The sequence below is a fragment of the Macaca thibetana genome, chromosome 1, assembly GCF_024542745.1.
Source record: "Macaca thibetana thibetana isolate TM-01 chromosome 1, ASM2454274v1, whole genome shotgun sequence".
Lineage (NCBI taxonomy): Eukaryota > Metazoa > Chordata > Mammalia > Primates > Cercopithecidae > Macaca > Macaca thibetana.
Window position 1 is genome coordinate 111,969,287 of NC_065578.1, and position 19,650 is coordinate 111,988,936.

The following is a 19,650-nucleotide window of genomic DNA, read 5'->3' on the forward strand; positions in this document are numbered from 1 at the left end:
TGGGGCTGAACTGACTATATCTGGGGAGCTTGTTAAATATGCAGATTCAGCTTTATCTTCCCCTCAAGATTCGCATTCATTAGATCTGAGGTGGAACTGGTTAATCTGTATTTCATCAAGTTCTTTACCAGGTGATTCTGAATCTCAGCAGGTTGGGGAACCACAGTTAAATACATTTACAACTTTCCATACTATCTGCTGTCTTAATACATTTTACAAGATGGAAAATGTGATGGAGCATCTTAAACTTCATGATGAAATAACCATAATCCCATTTTAAGTTATTAAGTTCATCTTAAAGATTCCTTAAGTAAAATAATAATTGTTGTACATCTTGGTTCAGTTTAGCAAACATTTATTTTGAGATTCTAATTTTATATTAGAAAGTTAGCTACTCGAGAGTAACTGTATGATATTCCTCTGTACCTGGTCCAGATGGTAGAACAGTCAATAATAATCTTGATTGCTAAAATTGGGAAAAGTGACTGGGAGAAACATAAACATTTGCTTCAAGGAGTATAAGATATAACAGAAGTAAATCAAGATATTTTTTATAAAACCGTTTGTGGCTTTTGAGCACCAACAGCAAAGGAAACAAATGCAGCCTTTTTCTAGTCTTTTACATTGACTAAATTCTTAGTAACATTTTAAATAAATTTTCCTGTTGAAATTTTCTTTTTATTTTTATTATTATTATTATTTTGACAGAGTCTTGCTCTGTCGCCAGTCTGGAGTGCAGTGGCGTGATCTCGGCTCACTGGAACCCCTGCCTCCCAAGTAGCTGGAACTACAGGTGCTCGCCCCCATGCTCCACTAATTTTTTTGTATTTTTAGAAGAGATGGGGTTTCACCATGTTGGCCAGAATGGTCTCAATCTCTTGACCTCATGATCCGCCCGCCTCAGCTTCCCAAAGTGCTAGGATTACAGGCGTGAGCCACCGCGCCCAGCCGAAATTTTCGATTTTCAGTAGAAAATTCTTCTTGAACTTTAGCTCAGATAAATTCTTGACTAACAGGCCAGGTGTGGTGGCTGACACCTGGAATCCCAGCACTTTGGGAGGCTGAGGTGGGCAGATCGCCTTAGGTCAGGAGTTCAAGACCAACCTGACCAACATGATGAAGTCCCGTCTCTACTAAAAATACAAAAGTTAGCTGAGCGTGGTGGCAGGCGCCTGTAATCCCAGCTACTCAGGAGGCTGAGGCGGGAGAATCTCTTGAACTGGGGAGATGGAGGTTGGAGTGAGCTGAGATTGCGCCATTGCACTCCAGCCTGGGCGACAAGAGCGAGACTTCGTCTCCAAAAAAAAAGTGACTAGACTTATGACACACAGCTTTTTAAAAAGGTTGTAGACCTCACATTAGATTCTCCAATGAAAAATGTGTTTTAAGAATTTCACTGTCACTGGCTGAATTGTGCCTAGCTTTCTTGATATGATATTGTAGAAGAGCCTGCAATTCTTAATCTATGCTCATATTAAAGGATTCATTTAAATACAGAATTAGCACTCTTTAACTGTGGCTTTCTATAAACCATGTTACTCATTTGCTATGAAGTTCCTTGAGACTATATAGCACACATAATTGTACACAAATCTGTGAACATTAGCATCTTTATATTTGCATGTTTAGAATTTCTACTCATATAGTACACCTGAAGACTAATCTTACAAAGCCTGAATTTTAAAAGTTGCCTCTAGAAATCTGCTAAAATTTCTCAAATTTATCCTCCACTGAACATTGTAACATTTTTCTTCCTCAGATGTTCGGCTACTACTTAATAATGACAATCTCCTCAGGGAAGGGGCAGCACAGTAAGTATCTTTCCAAATCCACTTAGAATGTTATTCTAACATTGGATAAACTATGTTGACAGTGAACTAGCACCCTGAAAACAAAGTTTAAAATACTTCAAAGTAAAGCAATTGGGTTTAGCAATTTTCGTTGTTTTTTTTAATTGGAAAAAACATGTTCCCCCAATTGTTATTTACTTCCTCAAAGCTTATTATAATATATGAACTAGTTTTTATTTCTGCCCACATTTGCCCCATTAAAGCAGAGTTTAATGTTAGCTGTTAGGTTTTCCTTTATAGTTGTTCTAGTTCATGTTGAGTTTTTTTAAACAGCTAGCTATACATAGGAATGATCTGCCAGTGAGGAATGATAATGTTTAAGAATAGCAAATATTAATAAAGTGCCTTAATAGTGAGAATTAACCATAGGATAAAAGCATGATTAGGTTACCTAATCATTGACTCCTTATCACTCTGAAGCTAATTAATCTTTCTAAAATATTTCCATTGTGTCCTTGACTTCAAAACTACTACAATGGTGCCTCTTTTTTTTTTTTTTTTTTTTTTTTTTTGATACCTTCTATAATAAAATCTAAACTTGCTGCAGCTTTCAACGCTCCCTGTTTCTGGCTTTATCACTACTCTACTCTTCAACACAAAGTTCTGTTTCAGTTGCTGTCTACCCAACTGGCTCAGAGTTCCTTTGTAAAGAGTTGGATAATGGCTAGGTGGGGTAGGGATGGGGAGACAGAACAAGGACATGTTGATGTAGAGCAACAAATAATTATCATAAAGTCATTGGGTATGATATATAATTGGTTTAGATTTTAGCCATAGAAAACTGTTGTAAGAGCTGCTGCCTGGGAAACAATCTGCCCTGTCCATACTGCTTTTTTGGAACTCATTTTGGGGCTAGATTCTGCAAAAAGAATTTGCATAGCTTTACTGTAATTGTCATCATGAATGATACCCTAATTATACATTGATTTAAGGAAGCTAGGCTCACATCAGATATACTGTAATGATGGTTTCTCTTAGATTCATAGAATCTGCCATACAAAAGGACATTCATCATTTGCTAGTTTAACTCCTCTCTGCTTTCTTTCGCTGAAAGAATTTCATCAACATCTGTCAATAGACAGTTATCTAATCTGAATGCTTCTAGTAATAAGGAATTCACAATCTCACAAGGCAAGTTCTTCAGTTTGCCTGCCATGCTGGTCCCAGTTTTATCCTTGAGAGCTACCCACAATAAATCTGCTCTGTACATCACTTGATAAGCTGAAAGGGGTGGATGTTGAATATCACCCGAGTGTGATTGCAAACTAAAGCCTGTTATCCTATTTCCAATTAGAACCAAAGAGAAGCTGGTATGTAGCTTCTCCGCCTTTTGGCTAAGATTAAGAGAAGTTGGTATGTAGTTCAGATACTTCATTTGCTTTAATTGCACTGACACTAAAGCTTTGTATTTATAAATATTCTGGTTCTTATAGACTATAGGTTCTTGGGGAACCCTCTTGTTAAGAGAATTTTAAATATTTGATTTTCCATAGAGAAGACCCAAATATTTGATTTTCCATAGAGAAGAAAAATTCAGTCTTATTTCTGTATTAAAGCATTTCAGTCCCTTGGCCATAGTCCTCATAGTAACTGCTCAATTAATGTTTTCATAATCATTATCATAATTATTGCCTTCAGTGTTTATAAAATGAAGGTCTTGAAGTAGCTAAGATTTGCCATCTTTCCCGGATGTGCTCCTGTTTCTGGCCACCAGAACCATCCCCAGATAATTCCAGAGCTTCTGGAATGAGTAGGGTGTTGTAAGTTACGTTAAAGAGTGAATTTCATTCTGACAGAGATAGTGAGATTGTTTTGAACAGAGAATAACATAATGAGACTTATATTTTAGAATAATCACTAGCTCCTGTGTAGAGGGGCAAAAGCTGAGGTAAGATGAGTAATTGCAAGACTATTAGAATAGTTCAGGAATAGATGCTAGTGGTTGGACTAGAGTGGTAGCAGTGGGGGTGGTGGGAAGGAGTCAGATTCTGAATATGTACTTAAGTAGGGCCTACAAGATTTACTGATGGACTGGATGTGAAGTGTGAGAGAAAGAGAAGAATCAAAGATCACCCCAAGTTTTTGGCTTAGGCAGCTGATAAAATGGAGATCCTGTTTACTTGAGATGGAATTAAAGGTAAGGACATTTTCGTGTTAGTGTTTGTAATCCATAGTCTTAGGACATATACTAGAATAAAATATTTACTTCCTACTCGTTTTTTTTTTTAAACTAATATTTATTCTACTTTTTATGAATAATTTATATCCTTTCGGAAGAGCCAATATGTTTGGGATTAATTTTGCTACATGGGGATGTAGTGCTTTAAGAAGTAAAACACAGTAATAACTTTTGAGGCTGAGGCAGGAGAATCACTTGAATCTGAAAGGTGGTGGTTGCAGTGAGCCAAGATTGCACCACAGCACTCTAGCCTGGGCAACAGTGAAACTCCATCCCCCGCCCAAAAAATAAATAAATAAATAAACAAAATAGACAGTAATAACTTTTAACAAAATAAGATTGAAAATTAGCTTTAGAGGCTGGGCACGGTGGCTCACTCCTGTAATCCCAGCACTTTGGGAGGCTGAGGCAGGTGGATCACCTGAGGTTGGGAGTTTGAGACCAGCCTGACTAACATGGAAAAACCCTGTTTCTACTAAATATACAGAAATTAGCCGGGGCGTGATGGCACATGCCTGTAATCCCAGCTACTCAGGATTAGCTGAGTAGATGATCCAGCTGAGGCAGGAGAATCACTTGAACCCGGGAAGTGGAGGTTGCAATGAACCAAGATCACGCTGTTGCACTCCAGCCTGGCATCTGAAAAAAAAAAAAAAAAAAGCTTTAAATATTTGAAGAAGTTGACATTTTGTTATTTTGCTTTATCTTGAAAAGCTTAGGGAAAGTTTAACACTCTGCTTGAAACTAGTGGTCTCCATCCTTTTGTAGTTCATAAGTGTGATGGTTGAGTTTTCACATGCATGTGAGATGTGCCTCCCTCAAACCTTGTTATGTTGGCACATTACCTGTCTGACATGGGAAAAAAATACTAGCCGTCTATTTTAATAGGTTAAAATTGGGAATGCTGTGAGAAGACAGATACTTTTCAAGAATATAAGTATAACTCTTATTTCCATCTTTCTTTTATCTTGTTTTTTGCTTTAGCTTTGTAAAATGTATTAGAGAGCCATTAAAAATGCAGAATTCAAAAATCAAGCTTTGGACAAATAAACAGTAATATTAGGCATGTACTTTGATTATTTATGCATTCCTCTTTTAAAAATAACTACTCTGTGCCTGAGGCTCTGCTTTTATACTTGACTCATGCTCAACTCTCACTTCACCTTCTTCACATGTCAGATGCCTTCTGACATTTAATTATAGTTTCTCGTGACTTTGAGAGCCGAGAAAAAAAAAAATCATTTCCAAAATAGTGTATCAATGGAAAATTCTTTTGAATTACTGAAAGCTTCTGCCCAAACGATTAAAATTGTTGGCAGTTCACAATAATCAGATTGCTTCAAACTTTGGAATTAGCTGAGTGTGGTGGTGCGCACCTGTAGTCCCAGCTACTCAGGAAACAGATGGGAAAATCTCTTGAGCCTGGGTGTTTGAGGCCAGCCTGGCAACATAGTGAGACTATCTCAAAACAAACCAACTTTGGAATTGTCTAAGTAGAGGGTCTTTTGGAGCTTAGGAGCAAAGAGGAAAAGGTAATTTCAGAGTTTAAGGAGCTTCCAAGATCTCCGTGGAGAGGAGTCCCTTCAGAAAGCTGGAAGGCATTATGTTAACACTGGATGTCTGGGGAGAAAGGGGAAAAGTACCGGGTACTGTTTTCACATTTCCTTTAACTATTCTGTGAACCACTTTTGTGTTTATTTACACATAATTCTTTTCTCTCTCTCCTTTTAAAAAAAAAAAAAAAAAAAAAACTTTTTAAAAAAACAGTGCATTTGCCCAGTATAACATGGATCAGTTCACGCCTGTGAAGATAGAAGGATATGAAGATCAGGTAATAATTGCCTTTTAGAAGGCTATGCCTGGGAGATAGTAGAAATCTTATTAATAGAAACCAAAGCAGATGTCTGAACCAGGTGCTGAGTAAATTTGTCTTAGTTTTTTTAGTTTTTGTACGTACTCTACATGTTATGATATTTTTCCTCTTTCTGATAACACTAGCAGTTTCTTTGACAAGAAAGGAGAGCAGCCTCTAACAAGAACAGTGAAAATGGAAGTATTTAAGTCATACAGGTTTTCCAGCTGTCTTTAATTCTCCTTGATAAGAGTAACAGCAGACATATTTAATGGAAAAACAGAGGCACTCCTGAAATTTAGACTACTTTTTTATTACTTTAGGATTTTGGTGGTTGGAAAATGGGGTGAGAAAACAGTTTACTTTATGTATTTTTTCATTTTTGAACCATGTGAATGTGTTACCTATTATAAATGCTAAGTGTAATGGCCCTAAAGTTTCATAATGACTCTGGAAAAAATCTGTGAAAAAAATACAAAAGTGTACATAAAAGTTATCACAGCTATGTATAAAATAACTATATAGATAATATATTAGAAACCAAGAAATGAAGTATATTATTAATATGGGGGATATTTTGTAGTTTAAAGTTGACTTATTCATAAATGTAATATTCTTAATAATATGGGACTTGGTTGAAAAATTATGAAAGAGAAGTCTGACGAAATGAAAAGTTAACTGCCTCAGAATTTTTATTGATGTGTTTCACAAAAGGCAGTAAGAATTGTCTTTTTTACAAAGTTACTCATATGTTTAATCATTCTTTGGAAGGTCTTAATTACAGAGCACGGTGACCTGGGTAATAGCAGATTTTTAGATCCAAGAAACAAAATTTCCTTTAAATTTGACCACTTACGGAAAGAAGCAAGTGACCCTCAGCCAGAAGAAGTAGATGGAGGTCTGAAGTCTTGGAGAGAATCCTGTGACAGTGCTTTAAGAGCCTATGTGAAAGACCATTATTCCAACGGCTTCTGTACTGTTAAGTATCTGCTTCATTATCAAAGAGTGTTTTCTTATATTTACCTTATCCTTTGGAGACTTTGGCCTACCAAACATCCCTTCTTTCTTCTTAGTCATGCTCTCTTCTCCTGTGCATTTTATTCCCTAAATCATTTTGGAAAGGGGTATAAATAAATGGAAATTTTTATATGGAAAAGTTCTTTTTAAAATCCCAATGCGCCAGGCGCGGTGGCTCAAGCCTGTAATCCCAGCACTTTGGGAGGCCGAGACAGGCAGATCACGAGGTCAGGAGATCGAGACCATCCTGGCTAACATGGTGAAACCCCGTCTCTACTAAAAAATACAAAAAATCTAGCCGGGCGAGGTGGCGGGCACCTGTAGTCCCAGCTACTCGGGAGGCTGAGGCAGGAGAATGGCGTGAACCCAGGAGGTGGAGCTTGCAGTGAGCTGAGATCTGGCCACTGCACTCCAGCCTGGGCGACAGAGCGAGACTCTGTCTCAAAAAAAAAAAAAAAAAAAAAAAAATCCCAATGCACAAAAAATTTAGATATCGGTGTATTCTGTTTTCACATTTGACTTATGAGAAATGCCTTACACCCATCAGGAAAAGGTCTTTGTTTTTTTTTTCTTTCTTTTTTAAAATTAACCTTTTAAATTAATTTTTTTCTTGTTTGTATTTTTACCCAGATCTAAAAGGTCTTTGGTTTGGACACAGAGAAAAAATGGTATACTAAGATTGTTTAGAGAGCTATTGCTCATATTTATGACTTTTTGATATAGGCATTTTTACACAAAGCTACTTCTACATAGTTTAAATATTTATATTAGGTAATCAAAACTATTAGAACTAAACAATTGGCTGGGTATGGTGGCTCATGCCTGTAATCCCAGCACTTTGGGAGGCCAAGGTGGGCAGATCACTTGAGGCCAGGAGTTCGAGACCAGCCTGGCCAACATGGTGAAACTTTGTCTATACTTAAAACATACAAAAAGTAATTGGATGTGGTGGTGCACACCTGTAGTCTCAGCTACTCAGGATGCTGAGGCACAAGAATCACTTGAACAAGGGAGGTGGAGGTTGCAGTGAGCTGAGACCACCCCACTACACTCCAGCCTGGGCAACAGAGTGAGACTGTCTCAAAAAAACAAAAAACAAAAAAACCAAACGATTTTTTAAAAATCAGGAATGATTTTCTTTTTTTTGTTGTTGTTTTGTTTTTTGAGACAAAGTCTCACTCTGTCACCCAGGCTAGAATGCAGGGGCACCTTGTCGGCTCACTGTAACCTCCATCTCCTGGGTTCAAGCAATTCTTCTGCCTCAGCCTCCTGAGTAGCTGGGATTACAAGTGCCCACCAACACACCTGGCTAATTTTTATATTTTTAGTTACAGACACTAGAGACGGGTCTTCACTGTGTTGGCCAGGCTGGTCTCGAACTCCTGATATCAGGTGATCTGGCTGCCTTGGCCTCCCAAAGTGCTAGGGTTACAGGCGTGAGCTGCTGCGCCTGGCCTGATTTTCTTTTACTACCTCTTGACTGTAAAAATAGATAAATTTGACTTTATCATGATTTTTCCTTTATAAAATTATGGCATGTTAAGAAAAATATTGATTCGAATATTTTTTATTTTTAAATTGACAAATAAAAATATGGTATGTACAACATGATGTTTTCAATATGTATACATTGTGGAATGGCTGTATTGAACTGATAACATGGATTATTAGTACACATATTTATCATTTTTTTGTTGTGGGAAAATCTCTTTTAGCAATTTTCACTAGAATATTTTAAATATGCAATGATGAATTACATGGCAGTCTAGAATACAGTTAGGAGCACTTACTTTGAAGCCTAACTAACTAGTTTGAATCCTGGCCCTGCCAATTAATTAGTTGTATGACCTTAGGTAAATTACTTAACATCTCTGTGCTTCAATTATTTGACTGTAAAATGGAAATAATTGTTTTTACCTCATAGAGTTGTTGTGAAGATTTAATGAATTAGTAATATATGTAATATATGCCTGGAACAGTGCCTGGCACAAAGTAAGCTCTACATAAATGTTAGATAAATGTTAGGCTAGGTGTCATTGTTTGATTTTTTTTTTTTTTTTTTTTTTTTTTTAAATGAGAATACCCATTATGGTGGACTGAACAAGTATAGAATTCCTGTTGGGAAGCCAGTATTGCAAAGGGGAGACATGATAGACTCCCATTTAGAAATTGACTGTTTAATCCTAAATATACTTTGAATTTATTGTCTGTTACGCATTCAAAGTTTGTCACTACCCATTCTTAATTTGGAGAGCTCCAGCACCAGATAACCCTACTGTGTCCTTAGCTATCAAATGAGCTACAGAAAGTTATGGAATTGTTCTGATGGTGTCTGCTGTATGTAAGTGTCCTATGACTATGTCTTCAGCTCACCTGCTTAGTAGTCCGTAATTTCCTCTCATTATTCCCTATCACATTTTCTACATAGTGTGTTGCAAACATTTTTCGTTGTCCTCTGACAGGCATCTAATCCCCCATGTTTTGTAAGGATTGAAACTGACAGAAAATCTTTTTTTTTTTTTTTTTTTTTTTGAGACAATCTAACTCTGTCTCCCAAGCTGGAGTGCAATGGTGTGGTCTAGGCTCCCTGCAACCTCCCTTTCCTGGGCTCAAGCGATTCTCCTGCCTCAGCCTCCCGAGTAGCTGGAATTACAGGCGCCTGCCACTACACCTGGCTAATTTTTATATTTTTAGTAGAGACGGGGTTTCACTATATTGGCCAGACTGATCTTGAACTCCTGACCTCATGATCCGTTCGCCTCAGCCTCCCAAGTAGCTAGGACCACAGGTGCATGCCACCATACCTAGCTAATTTGTGTGTGTGTGTGTGTGTGTGTGTGTGTGTGTGTGTGTGTGTGTCTACTACAAGGCATGAGCCACCATGCCTGGCTTATTTCTCCTTCTTTGTCTGCCCTTTCCACTTTGCCCTTTCTCCCTCTTCTCCACTTTTTCCCTTCTCTCATCTCTCTCTGCATCACCACCAAATCAGTACACATTCTTCCCCTGCTAATGCCATTTCCTCTCTCTACTTCTGAACCCTTTGATTTTTTACTTTAGTCCCCATTGTACAGAAACTGCTCTGAGTTTACTAATGCTTCATGAGTTACCTAGTCCAATGTCCTTTTCCTTGTCTATGACTTCGAATGGCATTTCACACTGAAGCCAATCAACTTCTTCTAGAAATTATCTTTTACTTAGGCTGGAGTTTTGCTCTTTTTGCCCAGGCTGGAGTACAGTGGCATGATCTCAGCTCACTGCAACCTCCGCCTCTCAGGTTCATGCAATTTTCCTGCCTCAGCCTCCCGAGTAGGTGGGATTACAGGCACCCACCACCACACCTGGCTAATTTTTGTATTTTTAGTAGAGACGGGGTTCCACCGTGTTGGCCAGGCTGGTCTTGAACTCCTGACCTCAGGTGATCCCCCTGCCACGGCCTCTCAGAGTGCTAGGATTACAGGTGTGAGCCATTGCACCCAGCCCCCTAATTATTCTTACTCTGTTTGTACTAAGTTCTTTTTTTCCCCTACCTTTGTAAATGTAGGCATTCCCCAAAGTTCATAGTTCATTTAATGCAGGTAAAGTAACATAGACTTCGGTGTCACAAAAACATGGGGATTCTACCTTTGGATTCTAGCTTTACCACTTTCTGAGTCACCTTAGGCAAGAAGCTTTGTGAACTTCAACTTCTCATCTGTAGATGATAACAATATATTTCATCAGATTTATTGGAGGAAAAAGAAAATACATGTAGAAACATATTTTGTGGACTATAAAGCACTATTTTTTTTCTTACTTTCCCTTGGTGATTGCATTTCTATTCACCTCTCCCACACTAAGGAAGAGTTAGTGTTTCTAACTACTAACTAGATATCTCCATCTGTAGTTCCCAGTTTGTTAATGACACCACCATCTTTTTAGTCACCCTTTAGTTCCTTCTTTCCTTTGCCTGTCATTTGCAATATTCTGCTAGACTTTGATTGTTCTTCTGCATTCTGTATGCAGCTCTTCCTTTCCATTCCCTTTAATACAACCCTGGCTTGTTGCCTAGATTAATCCTGTGGCCTCCTAACCAAGCTTCAGCTTTTCTTCGTTTTATCTTGAATACCAGTATTGATTATTCTCCCACAATATTAGTTCTAGTCATGTTTTGCTGTCTCTCTATTGCCTATAGAATAAAGTCTTAAACTTCTTACTTTACATCTACTATTACATGACCTAAATCCACCATCCTGTTTTGTCTTTCATTAGTTCACTTCACACACACCCTCCAAACATGACAGAACTATCAGCCTTTCACTGAACAAGTCCTTAGTTTCCTGTCTCGCCTTTATTTTCAGTCTCCACTTATCAGAATCTCATCTGTCTTGTATGACCCCGCCTAAATGGCACCCGCCTTGTACCCCAAACCAAGAGCAGTATTTCCCTCTGTTTTCGTTGTATCACTGTCTCTGGTAGAACCTAACATGTTCTGCTTTGTTTTCATATCCCATGTGCACTATTGTGTTGTAAGCTCATTTTATCTGATTCTTTGTCTCCCCCAAGGATTTAACACGCCACTTTTGTACAATGCGTGTTGTTTAAATTAAATGTGTTTGGAGTCTATTTAACTATTTTTGTTTTCCCAATGATAGGTTTATGCTAAAACTATCGATGGGCAACAGACTATTATCGCATGTATTGAAAGCCACCAGTTTCAGCCTAAAAACTTCTGGTAAGAAATAGATATTCTCTTCTATTTGTATCTAATTTATATCCAAAAGAAACCAGCAGTTGAGACTTGGTTTTTAATCCAACTAGCTTGGAATAATTATTTAACTTACAGACTTCAGTTTTCTATCTGTAAATGAGAGATTAAGATTCCTTACAGTTCTGGGTTTTATAATTAAATTTTCCTTTAAAAGTTACTCTTACTTTGAGTGAGAACAAGTGATTAGTAAAGTGCCCTGTTGAAAATCTGAGTTTTACTTGGCCTAGGGTTAATGCTACTTGAGTTAATTGCATAACTCAGCAGCCTATTCATCTGATTTTGGAAGAGCCTCCCATGAGCAGAATAGGCATGGTTTTCCATTTCGAGGGAAAAAAGGAAAAATGAAAGTCAAAATAACTTAGAAAAGGCTTATGGTCAGGCCACTTAGATTCAGACTTTTATTTGAGTAGACAGAGCTTTGGGTTTGCCAAACTGGAAATGACAGTTTCTCTCTCTCTTTTTTTTTTTTTTTCTTTTTTTGCACCCCTCTTTCCCAACTTCTGTACCTCAGTGGCAAATCACTTCTTTCTTGTGCTTATTGCTAATTCTGCAATGTTGTGTGTGTGTGTTTTAATAGGAATGGTCGTTGGAGATCAGAGTGGAAGTTCACCATCACACCACCTACAGCCCAGGTGGTTGGAGTGCTTAAGATTCAGGTGAGATTCCAACATATTTATAGACTTAAAACTTCACATCTTTAAAACATGTGCAAGTTGCTCTGGTATTAAATAAGGACCAAGTTTATGTAGATGCAAGGGGAGACTGATGGTAGTGAATAGAAATAGAAGCCTCCTTCTTGGGGTAGTAAACAGAGAGAGCTATTCTGAGTTGATAAAGGATAGTATGTAGAGTATATGGCAACATGGTTATTGTTATTTTTCCTTTAAAGGTAACATGAGTTATATCTAGGAATTATCAAACAGCAGTTTTAGGAAAGAATTAAAATTAATAATAATAATAATAATTTTTATTTTTTGGGATAGTCTCACTCCATCACCCAGACTGGAGTGCAGTCACATGATCTCAGCTAACTGCAACCTCCACTTCTCAGCCCAGGTTGGGTTAATTTCTAAAAATTATAACTAGAGAGAATGGCAGGTGTTTTGGAATATAAATAGCCAAGCAGAAGTAGATTGATTGATTGATTGATTTTTGAGACGGAGTTTTGCTCTTATTGCCCAGGCTAGAGGTGCAATGGCGTGATCTCGGCTCTTTGCAACCTCTGGCTCCTGGGTTCAAGTGATTCTCCTGCCTTGGCCTCCCAAGTAGCTGGGATTACAGGCATGTGCCACCATGCCCGGCTAATTCTCTATTTTTAGTGCAGGCGGGGTTTCTTCATGTTGGTCAGGCTGGTCTCAATCTCCTGACCTCAGGTGATCCACCCACCTCGGCCTCCCAAATTTCTGGGATTACAGGCGTGAGCCACTGCATCTTGCCCAGAAGTAGATTTCTAATGCTGATGGTCAGGGTAGACAGGCAGCTGAATAAGATAGCTGTTAACTCATTTGATGCCTATCTGGATTGAAGTTTAATATCCTAGCAGAGGTTTGACTTTCTAAATTTAGGGTGATTTAATATTTAAGCTTCACTAACTCTAAGGTCAGAATAGGTACAGGTGACTGAGAAGATCAGTACCTAATTGTACCTGTATTATATTGTGTTAAGCTGTGCTTCAACAACAATTACCAAGAGTTGTCTTTTTTTTTTTTTTTTTTTTTTTTTTGAGGAGGAGGAGGAGCCTCGCTCTGTCACCCAGCCTAGAGTGCAGTGTACGATCTTGGCTCACTGCAACCTCTACCTCCTGGGTTTAAGCAATTCTCCTGCCTCAGCCTCCCAAGTAGCTGGGATTACAGGCACGCACCACCATGCCCAGCTAATTTTTGTATTTTTAGTAGAGGCGGGATTTCACTATGTTGGCCAGGCTGGTCTTGAACTGACTTCAGGTGAGCCACTGCGCCCAGCCAAGGGTTGTCTTTTTTAATGCTCTAATTTAATCAAGTGCATAGGTAATAAATTCTGTAAAAGTAAATCTCCTCTTTTTATATATACCTATAGCTTCCTGCAACAAGTAGCTCCTGGCCATAGGAGCTTGCCCAACTCAGGTGAGACAGGCTGGTGTTGAGTTCACAGCTCTGGGAGCAGCCCTCAGTGATGTGTAAGAGTTGGTAGATAAATATGACAGCTTCCTCAAGTAGGACAACTCTGAAGCATGTTCTATTTAGTCTTCCAGAGCCCAGTACCCACAGCTGTAACCTGCTCATAAATGTACCTGTAAGGCTTCCTTCCCTTCTGTGTCTCACTTCTTCTGTCCCCTACTATAGCTTTGTGAGATTTGCTCCCAAATAAACTACTTTTCCTCTAATCTTTGTCTTGGGGTCTGCTTCTGGGAAGGTGCAGCCTAAGGCAGCATACTGTTCTGTTTCTGTTAACCAAATATCTTAGTAGCCTAACGCTCTAGACCTCTTGTAACTGTGGCATCAGCATTAACTTCCTGGAACCATGGTATCAGCATTGTAGAAGCTTACTGTAAATTTTGTGTAAATAAATTTTACTTTGTTTCTAGATGGAAACAGCCATTTGTATTTTAACTTTGCCAGTGCAAACCTATAAAATAAGAGCACACATCACAAAGGGTGATAATTTATGGTAAGATTCAAAATACAGCCCAGTGTACAGACCCACATTTAAACCTTTTTAAGCACAAATTGATCACACTTTCGGGGAAGGCTTATTTCATTTACATATCTTTTAAATTTTGGAGTGAGAATTACTTGGAAAAGTCATGAAGATATTTAGCCTTTCAGGCTAGTCTATAGGCAAAAGCATCGTTCTGAGAAGGCAATAATTTCTGAGGATTTATGTTGATGACAGTCATGTTGAAATATGTATTAGTTAATTGAACCATTTTCATGTTAGCAGATGAGACCTAGAAAAGGTCTTAGAACACGTAAGTTTTGAGCTTAATTTCTTTCTTGAAACGGTGTGTCTCGCTGTATCACCTAGGCTGGAGTGCAGTGGTGCTTTCCTAGCTCACTGCAACCTCGAATTCCTCAACTGAATGATCCTCCCACCTCATCCTCCCAAGTACCTGGTGCTACAAGCACACGCCACTGCACCTGGCCAACTGTTTTTATTTTTTGTAGAGTCGGGGTCTCACTGTATTGCCCAGGCTGGGTTAATTTCTAAAAATTATAATATCATTAGTGTATTAGGTAATGAAATTAATATTTTTTAGAATTTTTCTTTTTTCCTTTTTTTTTTTTTTTTTTAAAGACGGAGTCTCGCTCTGTCGCCCAAGCAAGAATGCAGTGGTGGGATCTCGGCTCACTGCAAGCTCCGCCTCCCGGGTTCACGCCATTCTCCTGCCTCAGCCTCCTGAGTAGCTGGTACCACAGGTGCCCGCCACCACGCCTGGCTAATTTTTTGTATTTTTAGTAGAGACGGGGTTTTACTGTGTTAGCCAGGCTGGTCTTGAACTCCTTACCTCGTGATCTGCCTGTCTTGGCTTCCCAAAGTGCTGGGATTACAGGTGTGAGCCACCACGCCCAGCCCTAGAATTTTTCATTGAGATCACAGCAGTGAGGCTTATTGACCTTACCCTATATTCCTTTCCATGTCCTAATTAAGAAATATAACAGAAGTTCAGACTAATTGTATAGTCTTTATTCTTGAACAAAAAGAATGTGCTCTGCATACCTCCTCTCTTTAGACAAGTTCTGAGAAATAGAAGTTCTTGTTTCTTCTATGGCCAGATCTCTGGTTTTTTTTTTTTAAATATCTCCCATCCTGTTTGTACTCATCCCCCACCCTGCCCCCTTTTTGTTTTCGTTTTGTTTTGTTTGAGATGGAGTCTTGCTCTGTCGCCAGGCTGGAGTGCAGTGGCGCGATCTTGGCTCATTGCAACCTCCAGCCCCTGGGTTCAAGCAATTCTCCTGCCTCAGTCACCCAAGTAGTGGGGAGTACAGGCGCATGCCACCACGCCGGGCTAATTTTTTGTATTTTTAGTAGAGACCGGGTTTCACTGTGTTAGCCAGGATGATCTTGATCTCCTGACCTCGTGATCTGCCCACCTTGGCCTCCCAAAGTGCTGGGATTACATTTGTGAGCCACTGCACCCGGCTCATTCCCCTTCTGAATGTTCTTTTCAGTCCCTGAACCTCTATCTAGTTTTTTAATGAAAAAAAACAAAACTGATATTTGATTGTGACCTACTTGTATTTTAATATTCTTAATCTATTGGGATTTTAACCTTTATATGTCATCATCATTGAGCCCAGTCTTTTTGCCCACATCTTTGCTATTCTGATTTTACATGTAAGTATTAGTGGTTCTTATTATCACCCTTCTTTTCCAGTGGATTTTCATCTTGTCTCCAGTGGATTCTAGTCTAGCTCTGTTGCCCAGGCTGGAGTGCAGTGGCGCAGTCTCAGCTCACCGCAGCCTCTGCCTCCTGGGTTCAAGTGATTCTCCTGCCTCAGCCTCCCAAGTAGCTGGGATTACAGGCACCCGCCACCATGCCCGCCTAATTTTTTTTTGTATTTTTAGTAGAGAAGGGATTTCACCATGTTGGTCAGGCTGGTCTCGAACTCCTGACCTCAAGTGATCTGCCCTCCTCGACCTCCCAAAGTGCTGGGATTAAATATGTGAGCCACCATGCCTGTTCTCAGTGGATTCTTATATTGTCTTTTCTTCTTTAACCTCTTAGAAAGCCAAAAGGTAAAATTTCAGGGTTTAGAGAGGGTATGGAAAGTCTAGCTTCTCTTGCCCATCTGGATAGAGCCAGCTGTTTGTCCTCATTAAAGAAGATATTTGCCAGGCACGGTGGCTCACGCCTGTAATCCCAGCACTTTGGGAAGCAAAGGCATGGGGATCATGAGGTCAAGAGATTGAGACCATCCTGGCCAACACGGTGAAACCCCATCTCTATTAAAACTACAAAAATTAGCTGGCCATGGTGGCATGCGCCTGTAGACCCAGCTATGCAGGAGGCTGAGGCAGGAGAATTGCTTTAACCCAGGAGGCGGAGGTTGCAGTGAGCCGAGATTGGCCACTGTGCTCCAGCCTGGGTGACAGAGCACGACGCTGTCTCAAAAAAAAAAAAAGATACTTGTTTTTGTCCTTTAAACGAGGATATGTAGGGGGTTTATGTTGTCCAGGGAAGTCTTTTTGTTGCAAATAGGTTTCTGCCTAGATGAAGCTTGGCTGTTAGTTATGCCCTTCTAATGATATCCACAAAGAGTAAGCCCCTGCTGAGACACTATTTCTCCCCAGATCAAGGAATTTCTAACTTTTTGACAAAACATAGCATTGGGAAGTACTACATACGTTGTATAGCTCTGGAATTGGACCTAATTCAAATCCTAGCTTCTCCTCTTATTAGGTGTGTGAACATGAATAAGTTATTGTTTAATAACCGCTTCAAGGCAAGTTTCAGTTTCCTCAGCTATAAAATAGGGTTAGTTGTAGTCCTCATCTCATAAGAGTTTCTGTAAAGATTAAATGAGGTGGCCTAGCGCAGTGGCTCATGACTGTAATCCCAGCACTTTTGGGAGGCCGAGGTGGGCGGATCACGAGGTCAGGAGTTCAAGACCAACCTGGCCAACATGGTGAAACCCAGTCTCTACTAAAATTACAAAAGTTAGCCAGGCTTGGTTGCGGGTGCCTGTAATCCCAGCTACTCGGGAGTCTCAGGCAGGAGAATCACTTAAACCTGGGAGACGGAGGTTGCAGTGAGCCGAGATCGTGCCATTGCACTCCAGCCTGGGTGACAAGAACAAGACTCTCAAAAAGAAAAAAAAGATTGAATGAGGGAATATAAGTAATAGTGAAGTCTTTACGCAGCTGAAGTCTTTATGCAGCTGAAATTTTTACTACTTTTCTAACTGTCAAATTTCTTATTCATGATAGCCATTTCAGTATGGTTAGTGCACTCCAGCCTGGCACTTCACTTTACCTTACATATTCAGAACTACTTCTATCTTTTTAAAAATATCTGATTTACCAATAAAATATTTGTTTTTCTGTCCTGTCTTTAACCCTCAATGAGACTTTTCCTGTACCTGGTCAGTTCTGCTTACCAATATTGATGATAATGTATATGGAGAAATGTGCCAAATATTAGGTATTAGGATCCATTGAAACTCCTTGGTTTTCACAGAGAAAAACTAATGTTTAATGACTTTAATTATTTTAATATTGTTAAGAGTGGGATCTTATTTACCTTTGTATTCACAATGCCTAGCACAGTGCTTAGAATGTGAAGAGCATGTAATAAATGTTTGTTGAACTTAATAATCAGTTTTCCCTGCTAAGGAAAAAGCATTCTTAAACTTAAGTGTTCTGTGAATTAATTAACCACCATTGTGAATTACCATTGCTTATATTAATTATTTGTTCAGAATTGGTAAAAAGGCTCATCAACTTAAAGATAGCTTAAAGCATGGATTTGTGTCCTAAGTAGCAGGTTTCTCTATGAACTTCCCCTAAAAAGATTCATACATTGTCTCACACAGGTTCACTATTATGAAGATGGCAATGTTCAGTTGGTTAGTCATAAAGATGTACAGGATTCACTAACTGTTTCAGTGAGTATGGAATATTTAGTGTCTGTCTTACTCATGTCTCATCTTTCTTTAAAAAATTAGTTTTGATCCTGAGTGCTGATTCTGCCAGTAGAAATTCAGTTTGCTTTTAATGTTTTGATTTTGGCCACGTCTGTTAGTGCCTCTTACCACCAACCAGCATATATTAGTTCACAGTTTTTGACTCAAAATATTGATTATGGCTTTAGACAAATGTCCTTCTTAGTCGCTGTCTATCAATTGTAATAGTCACTCAAGGACAGCAATACCTTCAATCAATAAATACCAAGAGCAAGGAAAGTTTACCAAACTGCATCCTATAGGGCTGCATTTATATCATTAGAGAAAAACATTTTTAGGAGTATTCAATTAGAATGTTTTGTGGTTTGGTGTTGTCATTTTACTTGAGATGGGAACTCACTCTGTTGCCCAGGCTGGAGTGCAAGGAAGGACATGATCACAGCTCACTGCAGCCTCAAGCTCCCAGGCTCAAGCGATCCTCCCACCTCAGCCTCCCAAGTAGCTGGGAGCACAGGTGCATGCCACCATGCCCAGCTAATTTCTCTATTTTTGGTAGAGATGAGGTCTCTATGTTGCCCAGGCTGGTCTCAAACTCCTAGACTGAAGTGATCCTCCTGCCTCAGCCTCCAAAAGTACTGGGATTATAGGTGTGAGCCACCGTGCCTGGCCACTATTGTGTTCTATACCTTGAAAGAAGAGACATGATTTGTTCTTGTATTTCTTTGATAGTCTCATTACTTCTTTAAGTTCTTAGAAGTTATTGAGTACCCCCAAAGAGTTTTTGTTTATGTGTTATATCTATCAATGTTTACCTCACTAAAAATTAAAGCTGAGAAGTGTTGGCCGGGAGTGGTGGCTCACACCTATAATCCCAGCCCTTTGGGAGGCCGAGGCAGGTGAAAGCTTGAGCCCAGGAGTTCAAGACCAGCCTGAGCAATACGGTGAAACCCCGTCTCTACAAAAAAATGTAAAACTCAGCTGAGTGCCTGTAGTCCCAGCTACTTGGGAGGCTGTGGTGGGAGGATCACCTGAGCCCAGGAAGGTTGAGGGTGCAGTAAGCCAAGATCGTGCCACTACTCTCCAGCCTGGGTGACAGAGTGAAACCCTGTCTCAGAAAGAAAGAAAGAAAACTAAGAAGTGTTAAAAATATTACTTAATTAAAACTAATGATAACAAACCCATTACTTGTTAATAAGTAACATCTTTGTGAATATATTTTCCAAATCAAAAGAAAAAAAAATAGTGGGAAGAATGGCATTAGTCTTTGTCTTCACAAATTGTGTAATGTCTGGTTTATTAAAAGATGGCTGATTTTATTGTGATATTAGTTGTTTTTTATTTGTTTGTTTTTTGAGATGAAGTTTCACTCTTGTTGCCCAAGCTGGAGTGCTATCTTGGCTCAC

At 39.2% G+C, this 19,650-nt stretch overlaps 2 protein-coding genes and 1 non-coding gene across 4 annotated transcripts in view; 2 read left to right on the forward strand and 1 right to left on the reverse strand.

The window, feature by feature from the left end:
* Positions 1–19,650, reverse strand: part of ST7L (suppression of tumorigenicity 7 like) — an 843,199-nt gene that overhangs the window by 123,350 nt on the left and 700,199 nt on the right. The gene's annotated exons all lie outside the window — the stretch shown is intronic.
* The window catches only part of CAPZA1 (capping actin protein of muscle Z-line subunit alpha 1), a 48,386-nt gene that overhangs the window by 25,673 nt on the left and 3,063 nt on the right, over positions 1–19,650 (forward strand). Inside the window, exons 3-8 of the mRNA XM_050747598.1 lie at positions 1,760–1,811; positions 5,797–5,860; positions 6,653–6,859; positions 11,530–11,609; positions 12,223–12,301; positions 18,158–18,229. Of these exons, the coding sequence (XP_050603555.1) occupies positions 1,760–1,811; positions 5,797–5,860; positions 6,653–6,859; positions 11,530–11,609; positions 12,223–12,301; positions 18,158–18,229 (554 nt within the window). The remainder of the gene's footprint in view (positions 1–1,759; positions 1,812–5,796; positions 5,861–6,652; positions 6,860–11,529; positions 11,610–12,222; positions 12,302–18,157; positions 18,230–19,650) is intronic.
* Positions 4,786–4,884, forward strand: LOC126945562 (small nucleolar RNA U13). Its single transcript, XR_007722483.1, has one exon. It is a non-coding gene; the product is annotated as a small nucleolar RNA U13 (small nucleolar RNA).